The sequence below is a fragment of the Ornithorhynchus anatinus genome, chromosome 18 (assembly GCF_004115215.2).
Source record: "Ornithorhynchus anatinus isolate Pmale09 chromosome 18, mOrnAna1.pri.v4, whole genome shotgun sequence".
NCBI classification, from domain to species: Eukaryota; Metazoa; Chordata; class Mammalia; order Monotremata; family Ornithorhynchidae; genus Ornithorhynchus; species Ornithorhynchus anatinus.
Window position 1 is genome coordinate 39411899 of NC_041745.1, and position 21449 is coordinate 39433347.

Consider the following 21449-nt stretch of genomic DNA (forward strand, 5'->3'; position numbering starts at 1 on the left):
ACTACGTCAACTGAAAGAGTTTTAGTGAGTTGTCAGATGAATCCCAGATTGATTCTCAGTCATTTGAGAAACTACCAGAAATGTATGGCTCGAACTCCCCTAAAAATCCACGAGGCATTGTGTCAGTGAGATGGGACTACGGGGCTAATGAAGGGATCTTTGGCTTGTGGATGTATGAGGAGGGAAAAGGTAAAGAGGAGAATGTTTACTATGGAGGTTGCTCTAAATGGGCAGAGTGAAGATAAGAGATTGATGGATTTTATACAGAACTTCCCATAGACCCTTTATCCTTGTAACACTGTGTGTGACGGCAAGCATTTATGGAACAACCTGTGTACACATAAAAGCTCTTTTGCTGTTCAGCCGAATCGTCTTTCCAGGATTATTTCGTTGCAAGAATGGCTTGCGACACGAGTCAGTGCAGCAATGAGCCCAAACATCAACTCTGGGTAGCAGAAAAGATGATTTATTGTAAAGGACCATTGCATAGTAATATCCGGTTGGCTCACCTCCACTTGAAAAAGCGTGCATTTCCGTTTGTCCGTGAGCCCAGCGATCATCGGAGATCGAACGTTAACTAGTCTTGATCGATAATCACTTACAAAAATATTTAGATAGCAGCGGTCAAGCAATAGGTCAGCTTTGCCCATCATCACCAAATCTGTGTAATCTTAGACAAAATACTTCAGGACTTGTTCATTCTGCTCAATTACAATCACAGCCATCATTAAGTTTCTTTAAAACGGATTCTGCCCAACTTAGGGCAGACTGCAAGATGCCCGAACTAGGACTCAAACACCTTGCTTTCCCTGACTCAACCGAATCAGGAACTCGACTAGTGTCCTTGTAGGTCGCCCTGCCATTCCTTTCCGGAGATAAGGCACTTCATCCTTATTGGACATCACACCTGCTATATCTAAATGAGCCCAGGCCGAGTGGGTCACAAATTCTTTCAGGAACGCGGCTGCTGTGCAAGCACCTCCGGATCTGCAAAACAAGGACACAGAACCCTGTAAAATCCTTAAATCGTAGCCCCAAGGAAACCTAAATGTGAAATTAGAGGCCCCGAAGACTCTACGGTGAAAGGAGGGCATTTTTTCTATGGAGGCACGCAACACCTAGAAGCCTAATTTTAGTACACCAGAAATCCCTTGGGGAGGAAGGCCCATGAAAATCTCGGCTACTATTTGCTCCGTTTTTTGTTTTTTTTAAGGAAAATCAAAGAATGCAGACTCCCTCTTTCTCCCCATCGTAGCGGACCTGATCCCATACTTCAGGAAGGGCACCGGAAGTACAATCCTGAGAGACGTATTCCATTTTTGTCATGTCCTGCCGGCGGAAAAGCAGAATGAAGTAGCCCCACATAAAGGAGGTGGCCAAGGGCATTCTCAAAATAGTCATAAATACTCCCTCTTACTTAGATCGTGAGTCCCACGTGGGCCAGGGACTGCGTCCAACCTTTGATTAACTTGCATTTACCCTGGTGCTTAGACCAATGCTTGGCAAGCGCTTAAATACCATTAAAAAAAATTACACTTGATCCTAAAATCTCAATACGAGGTGCGGCAAGGCTGACCCTGCAGCCTGTAAATCAACCGCCAAAGTGAAGCCTTGACTCTCGCGCCAGACACTAAACAAAGAGATGGAACAGAACACAGCCTGAACGTCTGAAGTTATTTAAAATAATGTAGGGACATCTGGTTTAGCAGGACAAATATGGATTTTAGTGACTGTTACTTACCTATACTTCCCGAGGTTATTAATATCTGCGAGTTGACAATCGACAACCTGTTTGGAATAATGTTCATAGAGAGGCATCCGCCAGACACGGTCCCCAGTATCAACGCCGGCCTGCAGAGAGTTGGAAGAGGATCGATCAAATGTATTTACTGAGAAGCGGCGTGGCTCCGTGGGAAGAGCAAGGGCTTGAGAGTAGGAGGACGTGGGTTCTAATCCCGGCTCCGCCACTCGTCCGCCGTGTGACCTTGGGCAAGCCACTTGTGCCTCAGTTACCTCATCTGTAAAATGGGGATTAAGACTGTGAGCCCCACGTGGGACAACCTGACTACCTTGTATCTACCCCATAGCTTAGAACAGTGTTTGGCACACAGTAAGCGTTTAACAAATGCCACACATTATTATTATTAATAAGCATTTACTGTGTGCAGAGCACTGTACTAAATGCTTGGGAGTATACAATTCAAACGGTTTGGATGGACAGGTTCCCTGCCCACAAGGAGCTTACATTCTAGAAGATCAATTTCATCTGGCATCTGCTGAAAGGTTTGGTAGGGAGTAAGGGAGGGGTTACGATCGACAAAATCAGTTCGACTGAAGAAAAAGAACAAGCAGGGAAGGAAACATCATTAAAATTTAAGCTTTCTAATCAAAAAGAAAAAGGTTGATTACTTCTAGTAATTTAATTCTCACGCAAAGTTATTTTGAGAACAAAAAAATCTCCTACCTCAAATAGCTGATTCCATAATTGGGTAGAATTGGTGAAAACTCCAGTGGCACTTGACCCCAAGGCCATATCCATGGCACCTGTAAAATACAATAAGTTAATTTTTTTCCCAGGTTCATTAGAATACAAATATTTTAGGAGTGGGGAGATGTGCAGAGAAAGAATTTGATTTTGGTTTTATCTGCTCTAGAACACTGGCTTTCTAGCACAATGAAAAGGTTACAGTCTAACAGATGGACCATTGGGGAAATTGATATAAAAAAACCACACCCCAAAGGAGACATTATGGTTAGTTCTAGTTGCCGATTATTTCGTCTGTAAATAAACCTTGTCCCTTCTCTTCCATTTTACCTTCTGGGCTAGATCTCTTCACTTAAACCTGCCCCTCGGGTGACTGTCAGAAAAAAAGGAATGATAAAACTACCCCAAATTAATCATTTCAGGTATTGATTACTGAATACCATTTTGAATGCTTTCTGGAAAACGAGCAACAAAAAGATTCCCTTTTAGTTACTGTATTTGACTGTTTTTGACTGAATTATAATGTTGGTATTTGTATTTGTTAAGCACTTACTATGTGCAGAGCATTGTTCTAAGAGCTGGGGTAGATACAGGGTAATCAGGTTGTCCCACTTGAGGCTCACAGTTAATCCCCATTTTACAGATGAGGGAACTGAGGCACAGAGAAGTCAAGTGACTTGCCCACAGTCACACAGCTAAGTGGCAGAGCCGGGAGTCGAACTCATGACCTCTGACTCCGAAGCCCAGGCTCTTTTCCACCGAGCCACGCTGCTTCAAACCACCATTTTCTATTGGGCCGCACACTTTTTGGATTAATACTCTCTAGTGTAAATTTCTCTAATTAGAAGAGTTATCTCAAGTGCTTTTGTGCTAAGCACTAAACTAACCAACAGGGAAAGATTCCATAAATCAGATTGGCCACAGTTCCCATTCCAAACGGGACTCACAGCTTAAAGGGGAGAGGAAAGAGGCATTTAAGCTCCATTTTACAGAAGAGGAAATTGAAGCACACAGTAAATTAGGTGACTTGTCCAAGGTCACAAAGCAAGTGGCGGAGCTTGGATTAGAACCCGTGTCCTCTGACTCCCAAGCCTGTGCTCTTTCCTTCAGGCCACGCTGCTTCTCACACAGCAAACCCCGTGCTATAATAGTAATACTAATATTTGTTATGCACTTGCTGTGTGTCGAGCACTGTTCTAAGCGCTGGGGTAGATACAAGTTAATCAGGTTAGACACAGTCCACCGACACGTGGGGTTTACAGTCTTAATCCTTATTTTACATGGGGTAACTGAGGCCCAGAGAAGTGAAGTGACTTGCCCAAGGTCACACAGCAGACAAGTGGCAGAGCCGGAATTAGAACCCAAGTCTTTCTGACTCCCGGGCCCAGGCTCTATCCACTAGGCCATGCTGCTTCCCCACTACTAGCTACTGAACAAATAAGATGCCCCCTTTAAAATCAAATGTATTTTGATGGTCTCCCAATATAGAATTTTTCACAATCCCTGGCTCTGTGCATTATATTTCATGGCCGACTCACTTACTGAACCCTTTTCATTTCTCGACCAAACATCTTCCCTGTTCTTCCTTTGATGCTTTTGATGTTACCGAGAGAATGGTTCCTCACAGAGGTATGAATTACCTAGGCTTAAGCGGGTCACCGAAACAAATGATGACAGTTCGGTACATCAAAGCTTGGCTGTTTTATTAACTGCGGGAGGTTTCTGACCCACCACTTAAGGACATAATAAAGCCTCAGGGAAGTTGATGCCGGCGGGGGGATGAGGGTAACTCAACACAGGGAAAATTATCCCACCAGGACCGGCTAAACAAGATTAGAAACTTCCAAGCTGGACGGGCTGCACTATAAACCCCCAACTAAATCTAGAGCGCATAAGATGGACAGTAAACTCCACCTGCAAAAGGGGCATAAGGGCTGAGCGCTTACTATGTGCAGAACACTCAGTGCTCGGGAGAGTACAACGCCACAGAATTAGCATACCCGTTCCCTGCCCATAACCAGCTTGAGGGTCTAGAGGGAGTCATAACTTCTTACACTAGGGAATCAATTTCCTCACAACTTTTATCCAGCCGAAGGTATCCCTGAATTTTGCCGTGGAATTTACGCAGTCATAACCACCGCGAAAAAGGGAAAAGGAAGTTCCTGTTTATCATCATCACAGCCTGTTAAAACTGGTTAGGAAGTCACTGCTCTTTTTGAACAATACGCTGCCCTGATTCAACTCAGGATAAGCAGGCGGAGGCCCAAGTGCTGCATAGCTCATTTTCAGCATTAAATTATTTTGGAAAAAAAGTTTCAAAGAATAACAAGTGAGGACACAGAGATTTATAAATAGAGACCTTTTCTGGTTGCTGTGGCTATGGGTGGGCCCTGCCTCTGCGCCCTTAAGAGCCCGAAATTCTGCTCCTTCTGCAGGCTACTGATTTTGCTTTTATTTTATTTGTCCGTGTTGTATTTTATGTTTCATAACTGCTGATGTGTCCATCTCCAGTCCCGCCTCCCAACTTATATTCTTAGATTGTGAGCTCCATAAGGAACAAGGATCATGTCTAATTGCCACCTGTTCATTCTCTCCCAGCGCTTAGTACAAGTACTTTGCAAACACTAAAAGCTTAATACTATTACTATTGGTTTTAGCTTGATAGAGGCGGGTTTCCAAGAAACTGGACCCTGAGAAATTCGAGGGGGCTGGGCTGACCTACTGCCAACGAACGCTGGAAGGTCTCCTGTGCTTATTCATTCATTCATTCAATAGTATTTATTGAGCGCTTACTATGTGCAGAGCACTGTACTAAGCGCTTGGGATGAACAAGTCGGCAACAGATAGAGACAGTCCCTGCCGTTTGACGGGCTTACGGTCTAATCGGGGGAGATGGACAGACAAGAACGATGGCAATAAATAGAGTCGAGGGGAAGAACATCTCGTAAAAACAATGGCAACTAAATAGAATCGAGGCGATGTACAATTCATTAACAAAATAAATAGGGTAATGGAAATATAGACAGTTGAGCGGACGAGTACAGTGCTGTGGGGAGGGGAGTGCTGTGGGGAGGGGAAGTGCTTAGTCTAATGACAGACTGGGTTTCCCCTCTGCATTATGCCAGAGCAGTAGTAACGGTTATAGTAACATTTACTGAACACCCACTGGGTGCTTGGTACTGTACTAAGCGTTCGGGAGGGAAGAAACAAGTTACATATTCCCTGCCCACACAGCACTTAAACTCCACTGGGGAAGATACAAAAATATGTACAGAGTAATCAGAATGAACAGTGAATGTATAACCCAATAAAAAATGTACACCGAAGTGCTGAGATTGGGTTATAAATCAGTTCATAAGTGCCCGAAGTGGCCGATGGGTTTATAGGACTCGGGAAGCTGGGAATTAATCTGGGAAGACATCCAGGAGGAGGTGGGCTTTTGGGACCTTTGTGTGTCTGTGTTTGTGTTTTCACTAACCTGGCAAGAGAGCCTGAAGGAGGCTGACTTGTTAGAATGGTTGACGGGGAGGTTTGGCGTTGGTTGTGAGCCCCTTGAGGGCCAGGAACTGTGTCCATTTCTGTGTCCAGTGCTTAGTACAATCTTTTGCACACAATAAGTGCTTGATAAATACTATTATCGCTAACGGAGCAGCAAAGAAAAACTCAGCAGTCTGGGGCCATGAGGTCCAGGATGAGAGAGATGTTGAGAATGACCACAGATACACATACACGGGAGAAACGGTACACGTGATAACGTGCGTCAGATCTGTGCTAAGGCTTATTTAAGGGAAGAGAGTCGGTAGTTAGGACCTGGATGAAGGAAGCCGTCTACTCAACTGCATTCTTTGCAAGCTGTTCTCGGACACGTTTGGATGAACGGCATAAAACAAACCGAGACTATCCTGTCCTGGACAGAGAGAAAATGTTCTGAGCTCAACTGGGCTGTAACAAGTAGCAAAAGAATGACATCTTTCCAAGATCGGGGCAGGAAAAGGAAATTAAATTACCTGTTAGTGTCGCGGCATCTAAAATGGCCTTTGGATTGAAGGTGTGTGCATAACAGAGTGCATCAGCTAATACTAATCTTCCCTCGGCATCGGTGTTATCAACCTTCAGATAAGAGAAGGAAAAGGTCAGGTAGAAAGGTAATCAGAAATGATCGAAAAGCAAGACACCCTCAACCGTGCTCTTTTAAAACTGGAAAAAGTCAGATTAAGATGATTTAAGGTAATTTAGGGCAATACACACACTATTTTTATGAAGCTCTGAATTTATCTGGGAACAGAATCTGAAAACTCCATTCAGATTTATGAGAGTCTTGGATTTACACATACCTTTAACCTGATGGTTAGAAATGCCCCAAGAGATTTTTGAACTAAAAATAATTATTGCTATTATTATACTATGCATCGAGCACTGTTCTAAATACTGGAGTAGACTGGCTCACATAGGGATCATAATCTAAGTAGGAGGGAGAACAGATACTGAATCCCCATTTTTACAGTGGAGCCAACGGGCACAGAGAAATTAAATGACTTGCCAAAGATCACACACAGCAAGCAAGGGGCAGAGCCAGCATTAGAATTCAGGTCCTCTGACTCCCAAGTCCGTGCTCTTTCCACTAGGCCACCCTGACTCATTTCCCCTCTCCGCCACGTTTTTCAAGAAAAAAAATTGACATTTGGTATATTTCTGACATAGAAACAGGTGAATCAAGATGAAACTGCGCAATTATAAACTCAACTGACAATCAGCGGGCTGTTTAGGATGAAAACCTATTTCAGTTATTCGGTTTGGGTACTCTTGGGTAGAACACAGGGTAATAAAAGTGTGCAGTGGTAAACTTCTTTTATGTCTCTCTATTTTTAAACCCAGGGGATGGTTTCAGCCAATAAACCTAACAGATTAAAGAACAGACATTAGAATACCTCTTTTCCAGATTCCATATTCCACCATCTCCGAGACTTTTCTCCGCTGCCTACCATCCTCTCTTAATTCTATGCTGCTCCTAAAATGCCAGCTACTTTGAGTTTACCAAAATCAGAGAAGGGAAGAGATTCAAAGGCGCTGGCCCCACGCGAGTTGCAGCCCTGCCTTCCAAAGGTGGAGCAGGCCGGAAATCCCAAAACCAGAGTCACGGCAGCAGCACGGCCCAGCCTGAGGCAGCTCGTGAGGAAAAGGAAAAAGCAAAGAAACACCCGCTTCACTTGGTCTCTAGTGAGAGCTTTGTACTTTTTTTTTTTTTAAAGCAATACATTATATTTCACTGTGGGACAGGAATGTGCTTGGCACCCAATGCTTAATAAATATTATTATTATTACCCCTCTAGACAGTAACCTCATGGGCAGGGAACGTGTCTGCTAGTTCTCTTGCATTGTAATCTCCCAAGCGCTGAGTACAGTGCTCCACACATAGCGCTCAATAAATACCACTGCCTGATTATTAGCTAGTGAACCTAAAGTCTTGGATTCATTTGAAGCTACTGAGTTGACCGTTTCAGGATGGATGTCATTACCTGAATTGTTTTCCCATTCTTTGCTCTCACGACGTCTCCTGGTTTGTTCGCCTTACCACTGGGCATGTTTTCACAAAGTGGTGCCAATCCTGAAAGACAGAAAAAACTATTCAAAGTGTCTCTATCCACTAAACTCTGCCAACAGAAGGTCCTAACACTCTGGTGAAATGCAGAGTATCAATTTTCTTCCCTTCTAACCCCCTACATTCCCTCTCTCACCCACAGCGACATCAGTTGGTTCTCTCTGGCATCAAGGATCGGCTAGGCGGATGTCTCCTAACATCTCTGCATAAAACTAGGAGCACTCACGGCCGAACCAAATTCTGAAGTAGCAAAGCATATTTAAATCAAAATTTTCTACAGCCAACCTCACTGGGTTCTAGCAGGCACAATCAGTGGATGGCGGGCACCACTGTAATAATAATGATAATGTTGATATTTAAGCTCTATGTGCAGAGCAATAAGCGCTGGGGTAGATACAGAGTGATCAGGTTGCCCCACATGAGGCTCACAGTCTTCATCCCCATTTTACAAATGAGGTAACTGAGGCAAAGAGAAATTAAGTGACTTGCCCACAGTCACACAGCTGACAAGTGGCAGAGCTGGGATTCGAACCCATGATCTCTGACTCCCAAGCCCGGGCTCTTTCCACTGAGCCCCGCTGATTCTCTGTACCACCTTGTGGGAGCGAGAGGGCAGAACTTCTTTCAGCAACATGTGGGATGAGAGTTTTCTCCTCCGCCTCACTCCCTGGGTGCTTTGGGAAACCAGAATGGGAGGCAGAGGGCGGTGAGTTCGAAATTCAGTGTTTCCACAGCACCTTCAACTAGTCCTCATGAATAATTTTCCTTTTTCTTCTTTTTAAATGGCATTTGTTAAGCGCTTACTATGTGCCAACTAGTCCTCATGAATAATTTTCTTTTTTCTTCTTTTTCTTCTTAAATGGCATTTGATAGGCACTTACTACGTGCCAGGCACCAAACTAAGCGCTGGGGTAGATACAAGCTAATCAGCTTTGACACAGTCCCCGTGCCACATGCGGTTCACAGACTTAATCCCCATTTTACAGATGAGGGAACTGAGGCGTAGTGAAGTTAAATACCTTGCCCAAGGTCACACAGCAGTCATGGTGGAGCCAGGGTTAGAACCAGGTCCTCTGACTCTGAGGCCTGTAATAGTGTTGGTATTTGTTAAGCGCTTACTATGTGCAGAGCACTGTTCTACGTGCTGGGGGAGATACAGGGTCATCAGGTTGTCCCACATGAGGCTCACAGTTAATCCCCATTTTACAGATGAGGTAACTGAGGCCCAGAGAAGTGAAGTGACTTGCCCACAGTCCCACAGCTGACAAGCGGCGGAGCCGGGAATCGAACCCACGACCTCTGACTCCGAAGCCCAGGCTCTTTCCACTGAGCCACGCTGCTGTACTCTTTCCACTGGGCCACACTGTTTTCCTTCGGATCAATTCCACAGATGCCGCGGTTCTTCTAATTTCAGTCACGTGCCAGATTTCTAGCGACCTTCCCTGCGAGCTCACTGTCCGAGGTCGGTGTTCACTTACCGACAATATTGAGAGGCACCTTCAGAGCTGCTGCGGTCACAATGGCCGAGCAGATCGTCGCCGCCCCTCCCATGTCAGCTCTCATGGCATCCATGCCCGCAGAAGCCTTGATTGAGATGCCGCCGCTACAGAAGACAAGTCGGAGGACACCGAGAGTCAAACCAGCCCCAGTTAACGGGCGACGTGACCAGAGTCGCGTTCTAAATGTACGGCGAGTAACCCGCACAATTCTTCTTTACCACCCACCAACTCAATGCATCATCATCTTGGGGAATAGCGTTTATTTTTCCTCAACAGACCTGTTTTCCCTCACAAAACAGCGAGTTACTTACAAAACCACTGAGGAATCACTCCCAGCCTTTTCACTTGAACAGCGTTCACAGGCACTCTTAAACATTCGTCACCCACGTTGCACAGCCGATCCTCCCTGCTGCCTTTCTCCCTTTCTATGCTCGGGTCACTGGCTAGGAGACGCCCCGAGCGTGGCGACGCGTAGCAGGAGAACCTGACCCCGAGTGTCTCAGAGATCATTTTTCATAGCATCCAGGCAAGTCGGTTATATAACTGAGATGAGTACTGGGAATTCCAGATCTCCAGTTCCATTCTCGGATCAGTGAAGGTGGAGTCTCGCTTCATAAACGGTAGGCGAGCCATTGGCGAAGAATCCGGGACCAACAGCTCGACAGCCAAGGAGGTGCTGCTAGTCCTCGGGAGCCTCTCGGCCCTGACGGTCTAATGGGGGCGGTCGGTGCCACAGGCGAGCGTATATTGATAATAATGATGGCATTTGTTAAGCGCTTACTAGGTGCCAAGCACTATTCTAAGCGCTGGGGTAGCGCAAGGTCATCGGGTTGTCTCACATGGGGCTCACAGTCTTAATCCCCATTTTACAGAGAAGTTAAATGACTTGCCCAAAGTCATACAGCTGACAAGTGGCGGAGCCGCGATTCAAACCCATGACCTCTGACTCCCAAGCCCGTGCTCTTGTCACTAAGCCACGCTGCTCCTCTAGGTAGCATAAAATGGATACGATAGCTCTACAGCCAAACCCCGTCAGTGGCCAGAGTGACCACAGCAGAGTGCTGACGCTGGACCGTCCTCAGATTAACAGAGGGTACTGAGGAGCAGCACAGCGTAGTGGATAGAGCACGGGCCTGGGAGGCGGTAGGTCATGGGTTCTAATCCCGGCTCTGCCACTTGTCTGCTTTGTGGCCTTGGGCAAGTCACTTCACTTCTCTGAGCCTCAGTTATCTCATCCAAAAAATGGAGATTACAACTGTGAGCCCCGCGTGGGACGGGGCTTGTGTCCACCCCAGCGCTTAGTACAGTGCCTGGCACATAGTAAGCACTGAAATACCACAATTATTATTAGTCTTACTCAGTAATTCAAAACACGGCTCTCAAGTTTTCTCCAGAACCCCTTCGCATCACGAACGTGGAAAAAGCGGGCCTACAGTAATTGTCACCACCAAACGACACCAGCCTAGAGAGATGACTCTGCTTTGAAACTCAATATACTTACCTATCGAAGGTAATTCCTTTCCCGACAAACACCAAAGGAGGTTCACTTGCATCGGAGCTGCCCGTATAGTGAATTTCCAAGAAGACCGGAGGTTCGTCGGAGCCTTTAGCCACACTTAAGAACGCTCCCATCCCCTGCTCCTCGATCCACGACTTGGGTCTAGAGGAAAAATGGGAGGAAAAGGGCAGGAAAGAAGAGTAAATATATTTTAACCATTTCTCTTAGACTCAAACTTGAACCACTCCTATGATAGAATAACTTTGCCCTCAGGCCGTTATAAAGCGGCATGCGTATTTGGCATTTTAAAACCACCTCCAAAAATGTGCATGCGTAGGTGTTTTTCAGTCCCAATGTGTCAAATTTCTCTTGCTTACTGGATTTAATGGGGGTCAGACGTAAATCTGATATGTATACTTCCATTTTTCCTTAGTTTTTCTTACATCTATCCCAAAGGTGAAAAAAGTATTCTTCGAGACACGGACTGAGACAACTGGAAACTAATAGCAACCTACGAGAACCCCTACATAACCAGTGGTTATTCATTCACCATTCATCACCCACAAGCTCATATTCTGGAAGCGTGACATTACCCTTGCCTATTCACTCTGGAAGGCTCGTTAAGGCCTGTACGATGGCATACTTTAGAAAAGCCCGGAGTCGTAAATGCTTTGAACTTCTTAAGGGAAAGGCATTCTATAAATGCAGGGTGTTATTATAACTGAGGGTCACGTCAAATGAAACACAGAAATAATGTGAATATCCTGGAATATAAAACGGCCAGTGAGACCTTTAATCTTTCCCGTGGAAGCTGACAGAGCAAATAGCGATTGTGAGAGAGCCTGTTCTTCAGGGAAGCTACTTCTGCTTTATTGGGCGTCCAATCTGCCTTTCAGAAGACATGGGAGTAAACCACATCCACCCACAAGTAACGATTGATTTCTTCTCAAAGAAGAAGGGTTCTGAGATGCTCTTCGGGCCCCTGAAAAAGACCCGCAGGCATTTCTGCCATACTTTTCCTGCGAATTTTGGGTAGAACATAACCGCACAATTAGGAAACACCTTTCTGACAACGCTTGTCTGCCTGGTCACAGTGGAACCCCACGCTGCGTTCGAGGGTGTGGTGCTGAATCCGGCCAGAGTAATACACAGATTTCTGCTTAATGCTAGACTCTATCGAAACAACCCCTGTGTAGCAGAACCGACTAAAGACCACTTTGAACAACTCGAAAAATTCTATCCGAACCCCGAGAGCCGTGTTTTCCCTACAACAAAGGTTGCTCCGCCGGCGATTTTCTGTGTGTTCTGGGGGAGTCGCAGCAGCTAACCAAGGAGACAAGAATTGTGGAGCTCTGAACAAACACCTGTGTCGGTGGTGGCCACAAGCAGGAACACCTCAGTGTAAGACGGGCCGGCTTTCTCCGCATCCCTGGCTCTCTTTCTAAGTTCCTTCCGCTCCACAGCTTCCAAGTTCTGTTGGAGACCTTCCTCCTCTTTCTCCCACAATATCCCCACTTCCCTTTTCTCCTCCATCTGTAGCTCCCCTCTCCCTCTGGGCAAGGATCTCGTTCCTCATTGCTTCTCTTCACCCCATCTCCCCACGGCAGCCAGGCAATCTCTATCAGTTATGCTCCGAAACACTTGCCTTGCCTCTTCCCTAGCTCCATCAGCCCTTTGGCCTCCAGAGGACCTAAACCAACCCCAAAGGGCTAGAATGATCAAAGAGAAAAACAACTGTCGTCATGTTAGATAAAGAAGTTTCGGCCTAACAATTTAAAAAGTAAAAGCCCATTTGAAATTACCTTATGTAGACCTTTGTGTTACTACTGGCGCTCTTCAGCTTCTTCTCGATGGTTTCTGCAAATTTGGTTGGGGTCATTTCATTGGCTGGGGTCTCCATCAAATGCCGAGCCAAATTTTGCCCATTGGCAAACAGAACCCCTTTCTGCCAGGCTTGGCTTTCATCACTAAGAACAGCATGGACACAATGGAATAATTATTAATAATAATAATGGTACCAGTTAAGCGCTTACCATGGTCCCCTGTCCCAGGGGAGGTCAGTTTGAATCCCCATTTTACAGATGGGGGAATTGAGGTACTGAGAAGTGACTTGCCCAGAGTCACACAGCAGGCATATGGTGGAACCAGGATTAGAACTACGACCCCCGACTCCAAGGCTGGTGCTTTTTAATACTTCATATTAGTGACTAGCAACTCCTTCCAAGATTCACAAGGCTACAAGACACACACACACACAGAGCATTATGACAAGCAGAGAGAGACGCACATATGCACACAGAGCCATTCAGACGCTGAAGGAAACCCACATACCCACTAACCACTTCCTGGGCAGTTAGAGAACCAATCAGGTTTTTTTGTAGTGTCCCAGAAAGCAACTAACCCCCCCTACTCCTCTTAGATATCTCTCAAACTGTTTATTTTTTTCATTCAATCCCATGGAAGAATCTGTTTGGAGAGGATGAATTTTCTTCTGTTTTCTACAGAGCAAGAAAATGAGGCTAAAAACATAAGCATGGAGCGCGAGAGAAGAGGAGGAAACTGGGTTTCACAAAAGGACTAGCTTGCAAAATTCGAATGGCTTTATGAGCCTTATTAGAGACAGCAATGCTTCTCCCAATTAGTTTCCTTTATGGTGCATTACCTACTAAACCCCTCTCTGCCCCTCTTTTGATCTCTCCCCACAGGGGACTAACTATATAAGGGGAAGGATGTAGAGATCCTTTCATGCACTGCTTTATCTCCTGCAACTAAAATTTACTAAAAGCAGCATAGAAATGGAACAGAGAGAGCATACACTCAAAATACATTCTAAAATTATCCCAGCTAAGCCTCCCCGTCCCCGCCCGCAAATAAAAATCTTAAGCAGCATGAACGAGTGGAAAGAGCTCAGGCCTAGGAGTCGAAGGATCTGGGTTCTAATCCCAGCTCTGTCCTCTTGCCTTTGCCTCAGTTTCCTCATCTGTAAGATGGAGGGAAAATATCTGTTTTCCCTCCCTCTTGGACTGGGAACCCCATACGGATCAGGCACTGTGTCCGATCCGCTTATATTGTATCAGTCCCAGGACTCGATAGAGTGCTTGGCATGCAGTAAGTGCTCAGTAAGTAGCACAATTACTGATATTAGTAAAGTAATACTAACCCAGCTCCTAGAGTAGGAAATAAGGATGGTATGTGTATGCTGGAAAGCCTCAGAGGGGGCAGGAGAGGGTGGAGAGTGAGAAGCCCAATAACTGCACATGAAAGGAATGCTACAGTGCACTTGTACTGCGATGACATCAACCACCCTAAGTGGCCGAAAGGGCTGAAGGGGAGGGGGGGGGGCGCGGCAGGAAGAGATGTGGGGGTAATAATAATGTTGGTATTTGTTAAGCGCTTACTATGTGCCGAGCACTGTTCTAAGCGCTGGGGTAGACATAGGGGAATTAGGTTGTCCCACGTGGGGCTCACAGTCTTCATCCCCATTTTACAGATGAGGGAACTGAGGCACAGAGAAGTTAAGTGACTTGCCCACAGTCACACAGCCGACAAGTGGCAGAGCTGGGATTCGAACTCATGAGCCCTGACTCCAAAGCCCGTGCTCTTTCCACTGAGCCACGCTGCTTCTCCGGGGACAACCGGCCTAGGAAACGGCAAGCACGTAGCTCCTCTCTACGAGGCCCAGCCGCACAAAAAGAGGGCACGATATTTTACCGCGTTTCATTCCCATCACCTTCCGTAGGGCTGGGCCGAGACGACGGTTTTCTTTTTCTGCTTCAGCTCATCGTATTCATAGAGGCCGAGGACGGCCCCCTCTGCAGCAGCCTGAGCGTCTCCGCAGGGGTCCACTTCCACGGAAGGGATTTCCAGGTCCTGAACTTGCCTGCAGCCGGCTGAGACAAAAATGGAGTCTCACATCAGGAGGCGGGAAGAGGAATGATACTTAATACTTCCAAATCCTCTTGGCATCCTGGCCGAGTGCCCAAATTTATTCAAGCGCATTTTGCTGAATAAAGAAGCAGCAGAGTGGCCTTGAGGGAAGAGCACAAGACTGGGAGTCAGAGGATCTTGGTTCTAATCCTGGCACCATCACTTGTCTTCTGTCACTTAACTTCTCTGTGACTCAGTTACCTCATATGTAAAATGGGGATTAATACTGCGAACGCTATGTGGGATACAGACTGTGTCCAACCTCATTAGTTTGGTGATAATAATAATGATTACGGTGCTTGTTAAGCGCTTACTATGTGCCCAGCACTATACTAAGCTCCGGGGTGGATACGAGCAAATCAGACGCAGTCCCTGTCCCACGTGGGGCTCCTACTCTTAATCCCCATTTTACAGATGAGGTAACTGAGGCCCAGAGAAGTTAAGTAACTTGCCCCAGGTCAGAGAGCAGACATGTGGCAGAGCCGGGATTCGAATCCAAGTCTTTCTGATTCCAAAACCTGTGCTCCTGGCACATAGTAAAGACTTTACAAATACTATTAAAAAAAAAAAAAGGCAGCACTAATACCAACATCATAAATCAAATCAACTGGGCAAAGTTCATGACTGACACTGATGGCGCCTTGTAGTTTAGAATCTCAGTAAGCAAAACTTATCTCACTACTGCTCACTGAATATGAACTTTGAATGCAAATTTAACAATTATAACGAGCCGAGACCTAGAGATTAACCACGATTATTAATGACTATTCAGTACTTTCTGTAACTTCCTCAATCCACAGTCTTCCTGCCAAGTTACATTTCTGCTGAATTTGCATAACTGAGAAATCAGTTCCAAGAGGACTTTTTCAGCTATCTGGGTTATCTGACTTAAAGTAACCCACCCTTTCAGTCATTCTAGTACCAAAAAAGACTGATGGGCTGCACTGATATGCAACTACTGTAATTATTAACTGGATACTGCTGGGGTTTGGGGAATGCAGCCACCACATCCAGAAGCCATTTCTTAGCAGGGCAATATTTTGAACCGGAGCCACCCAACCGTTTAAATCTAACACGGCTAAGGTTATCGCGAACGTGTCGTGAATAATACTGCATAGTTCCCTATCATCACTAGGGGGTTTTAAAGCAAAACAACTGAGAATATTTTTAATGTCCGTAATTCCAATCAGTCCTCTCTACAGGAAATATCCGATGTTGCATAACAACGTACACTTCCTTCATGAAAAAAAAGCAAAATTCATGGCGCTCATCTAAAGGAAACTGAGGTTGAACTTTGCAAATCACCAGAAAAGTTACAGAAACCAGAATAACCTGCAACGGCCGTTCGAATATTTTCTTTGCCTTCATTCCAGTTTTCTTGGTCATTTACTCCAGCCGCCTTTTTACCCAGGCCAACTACGACAACGCTGGGAAAATCCTGTAGTACAAAGAAATAAAATTAAAACATTTCTTCACTTGTCATAGATTCCGGGAGCTGTACCAACCTTGGCCTCCACTTGTAAAAGAATGGGGAGAAGCAAAGACATCTTAGCTCTCAGGACCTCGGGCCCCAAAGGGAATAGCAAGAGAAATGGCTGCCTCTTATTTTTTACCCTCTTTTCTTATTTCAGAAAAGATGTCTTTCCTTTGCAAAGATTTCTATTTAATCTGTGAAGAATTATGATTCAGAAGTGAAAGGCTTAAAATTGAGGAATCACCGAAGGTGTTACAGACATATAAGACTATTTTACACTCATGAAAGAAAATTTCTGAGATAACTCAATAAAAATTCCATTTGCTTTGCTAGCCAAAGTACATTTAAAATTCCTATAAAATGGTAAGTACATTCAACACTGAAAGCTTTCTCTAAGAAACGACATCGGTTTCATTCATACCTGGTGCAAGCCATGAAATGTGCGAGTTTTCCCCGTTTTCAAAGGAGGCCCGGAGCTAAAACATTAAAAAGTGAATCATTAGGATTTCTGAGCAGGCATCATCTACCCAAAAAAACCCTGATCACTTGACACAACTAACTCTAAGATTAACTCTCAAATAAGTGAATGCTCATCATAATTCAGATCATCTTCAGCTTAGCAAAATTTCCTAGAACCTGGGATCTCTGGCTCCAACAAAATCTTTAATTAAACCTGTCAGCAATATTCATACAGAATAATAATAACGATAATAATGATGAGCAAGAGTTATGTAATACACTCAGCGTTATCCTGAGTAGGAGTTATCATGAGTAGGAGAAGTATAAGTCTGGTGGGTTGAAAATGCTTGCAAATAGGAGGGATGGAAAAACACTTGTGAACAAAGATGAAAGCTGCCTGTTTGTTACAAGGTGAGAATGAGGGGGCAGTTTAACAGCTGGTAGGAGATAAACATCAGACAGAGAGATCTGTCTAAAGCACATTTGGTTCCCTTTTCTTTCTTCAAAGCAGTACTGGAGGTGGATTTGTCAACAGCTGGGAACAGATGGGATCTAGGTGGGGAAAAATATGCTGGGGAGAAGCAGAACAAGGAAGGCATTTAGAGGCGCGGTTAAGTGCTGGAGGCTCACTCTGCCATGAAAGCCCCATAACATTCCAAAGATAAGCACAAAAAAACGGTAGGATGAGGTTGAATTATTTTCTTCAGTGAAAACTCAAAGAATATTCATTTATTGAGCGCTTACTATGTGCAGAGCACTATACTAAGCGCTTGGAAAGGATATCTGCATAGGGCTTGAAACAATAAACCCAATACTTAAAGCCCCCTCCCCAACAATTTCGCAAAGTATCTTCCAAGAGTACTGAACTTAAAGACGAACACTTACATAGCTAAGAGGTCTCTCAGCTTCCCAGACACCAGTTGATCGAAACGGTCTCCGGCATCTGTAAACTGAATGGCTTCAGCTTCTTTTTCTTTCGCATACACCCCTAAAACCAGGCCCTAGGAGAGGTGCAAAGTCAAAAGGTAAAATATTATTTAATAATGCTGGCATTATTGTCCAAGTCATCCAGATAACCGGAGAAAGCTTTTTATTAAAAAAAAGAGTCATGTTTCTAAAGCAGTTTTTGTTTTCGGATCAAAATGTCTCTCACAACCCATCCCGCTGTAACTTCTGAAAGTACAACAATAATTCAGAGAGGCAGCGTGGCTCAGCGGAAAGAGGATGGGCGTGGGAGTCTGAGGATATTTGTTCTTATCCCGGCTCTGCCGTTCGTCTGCTGTGTGACTTCGGGCAAGCCACTTAAATTCTCTGTGCCTGTTACCTCATCCGTAAAATGGAGATTAAGACTGTGAGCCCTACGTAGGACAACCCGATTAGCTTGTACCTACCCCAGTACTTAGGATGGTGCTTGGCACATAGTAAAGGCCCAACAAATACCACAATTATTATTTAGTCTCTGAATCAGAGTGAACGGGAACAGTACTTCAACGTTACACTTCGTTAAGTCCAAAGCAGGATGGTATTCTATTCTAGCAGCGCATCTTTTCCTTAATTCGTTTCTTAAAGCGCCCGAAGGTGCTACTTGTTTGGGTGGTGGAGTGGGTGAGCAGATCCTGCAGTTGTTCCCCACACTGAACCCCCAAGCCTTGAGGAGGGAGTGCGGGTGCACGACCTCCTCCCCTTCATGTCAGGGGCGTGGGAGCATCTCTTGTGCACAAGATTCGGTGATTCGATTTAGCGAGCACAAGACAGCAAAAGGCTCCCTCCTCGGGCAGATGATCTCCAGCCGGCAACCGCTTCTGAGGAGGTACACTGCATAGTGGAGCTTTTTGAGATGCTGAATTCGGGCCCTCCGAATTATTTTTTACTCCTCTCCGCAGCAGGTGGCCGCCGGCATCACTACAAAAACATTCCACCCACAACCTGGGGTGGGGGGAAGCTTCGCGCGGCTCCAGGGTGGGGAAATAATAACAACGATGGTATTTGTTAAGCGCTTAATATGCGCTGAGCACTGTTCTAAGCGCCGGGGTAGATGCAGGGTAATCAGTTTGTCCCACGTGAGGCTCACAGTCTTCGTCCCCACTTGACAGATGAGGTAACTAAGACCCAGAGAATAATAATTGTGACATTTAAGCGCTTACTATGTGCGAAGCACTGTTCTAAGCGCTGGGGTAGATACAAACTAATCAAGTTGTCCCACGTGGAGCTCACAGTCTTCATCCCCTTTTTACAGATGAGGTCACTGCGGCACAGAGAAGTTAAGCGGCTTGACCAAGGTCACAGAGCAGACAAGTGGCAGAGCGGGTTTAGAACCCACGACCTCCGACTCCCAAGGGGGGCTCTGGGAAAACGAACCAGGCCGCCCCGGGGGACTCTGGGAAAATGAGCCAGGCCGCCCCGGGGGGCGCTGGGAAAACCAGCCAGGGCGCCCCGGGGGGCGCTGGGAAAACGAACCAGGCCGCCCCGGGGGTCTCTGGGAAAACGAGCCAGGCCGCCCCGGGGGTCTCTGGGAAAATGAGCCAGGCCGCCCCGGGGGGCGCTGGGAAAACGAACCAGGCCGCCCCGGGGGTCTCTGGGAAAACGAGCCAGACCGCCCCGGGGGTCTCTGGGAAAATGAGCCAGGCCGCCCCGGGGGGCGCTGGGAAAACGAACCAGGCCGCCCCGGGGGGCGCTGGGAAAAGGGGCCAGGCCACCCCGGGGGGTTCTGGGAAGTGACCAGGCCGGCCCGGGGGGCTCTGGGAAATGAACCAGGCCGCTTCCCCCAGGTGGACAGGAAGGCCCCCCGCGCGAGAAGCCCGGAGCCGCTCCTCTGCACCGCCCGCCCCCGCCCGGCCGGTACCTTCTGCATGGCTCCGCCGTAGCCGTGGGCAGTGGAGGCCAGAGCCCGAGCGCAGAGAAGCCGCCCGCCCAACGTCCAGGAGGCGACTCTGCCGAGCGCCGGCAGGGGCAGCATGATGAGCGGCCCGCGCCAGCCCCAGGCACCGCCCTCCGCCGGGGGCGGCGGGGCCCGCGGCGCCTGCGCAGAAGGGCCCGGGGCCGGCGCCGGGGTCCACGGCGCCTGCGCGGAGAGGCCAAGGGCGGGGGGGAGGGGCGGGGCCCGTGGGCGGCGGGGTCCACGGCGCCTGCGCAGAGCGGCCGTGGGCGGAGGGGGGGGGGAAAAACGGGGCCTGCCGCGCATGCGCGGAGAGTCCTGGGCCGCGGGCGCGTTGGACCCCGGGGCCGCCTCAGTTCTGTCTGTCGAAGTCCATTAATCGATCGATCGATCGATCGATCCACCAGTCAGTCATTGAGCCCTTATTGTGCGCAGAGCACTGGACTAAGCCCTTGGGAGAGCGCAACCGAGAAGCAGCGGGGCCTCAGGGGCAAGAGCCCGGGCTGGGGAGTCAGAGGTCGTGGGTTCGAATCCCGCCTCCGCCACTTGTCAGCTGGGTGACCTTGGGCCCGTCACTTCACTTCTCTGGGCCTCAGTTCCCCCATCTGGAAAATGGGGATGAAGGCTGGGAGTCTCACGTGGGACCACCTGATGACCCTGGATCTACCCCAGCGCTTAGAACCGTGCTTGGCACATAATATTATATAATATAATAATAGTGTTGGTACATAATATTATATAATAATATTGGTATTTGTTAAGCACTTAGTATGTGCCAAGCCAAGCACGGTTCGAAGTAATGGGGGAGATACAAGGTAATAATAATGATAATGTTGGTATTTGTGAGTCAGAGGTCATGGGTTCGAATCCCGGCTCTGCCTCTTGTCAGCTGTTTGACTGTGGGCAAGTCCCTTCACTTCTCTGGGCCTCAGTTCCCTCATCTGTAAAATGGGGATTAACTGTGAGCCTTAAGTGGGACAACCCGATGACCCTGTATCTCCCCCAGTGCTTAGAACAGTGCTCTGCACGTAGTAAGCGCTTAACAAATACCAACGTTGTTATTATTATTAAGCGCTTACTATGTGCAGAGCACTAAGCGCTGGGGGAGATACAGGGTCATCGGGTTGTCCCACGTGAGGCTCACAGTCTTCATCCCCATTTGACCGATGAGGGAACTGAGGCCCAGAGAAGTGACTTGCCCTGGGTCAAGAAAGCGGTGACCGTGGGCAAGTCACTTCACTTCTCTGGGCCTCAGTGACCTCATCGGTCAAATAGGAATGAAGACTGTGAGCCTCATGTGGGACAACCTGATGACCCCGTATCTACCCCAGCGCTTAGAACAGTGCTCTGCACATAGTAAGCGCTTAACAAATGCCAACATTATTTAACAAATACCATCATTATTATTATGATGATGATTTTGCAGGAATAAATGTGGAGTTTCTTGTCAATGGATTGCTGCCCTCCAGTGGTTGACGCGTAGTCGTTTGTCTTTTTTAAAAATGACCCCCTGTAATTCAGTCCAGCTCCCTGCATATCATAATGTTGGTATTTGTTCAGCGCTTACTATGTGCAGAGCACTGCTCTAAGTGCTGGGGTAGATACAGGGTCATCAGGTTGATCCACGTGAGGC

General features: G+C 46.9%; 1 protein-coding gene across 1 annotated transcript; it reads right to left on the bottom strand.

Annotated features, from left to right (window-relative positions):
- Positions 1-444: 444 nt before the first annotated feature.
- Positions 445-19932, bottom strand: LAP3 (leucine aminopeptidase 3). Its single transcript, XM_007673219.3, has 13 exons — positions 19784-19932; positions 17827-17942; positions 16904-16958; positions 16341-16446; positions 14812-14971; positions 12884-13048; positions 11085-11243; positions 9563-9687; positions 8002-8090; positions 6493-6595; positions 2465-2544; positions 1742-1851; positions 445-987 (listed from the first exon to the last, which is right to left on the bottom strand). The coding sequence occupies exons 1-13, from the start codon at positions 19895-19897 to the stop codon at positions 792-794; spliced, it is 1578 nt and encodes a 525-aa protein (XP_007671409.1). The 5' UTR covers positions 19898-19932; the 3' UTR covers positions 445-791.
- Between the last annotated feature and the right edge of the window lie 1517 nt (positions 19933-21449).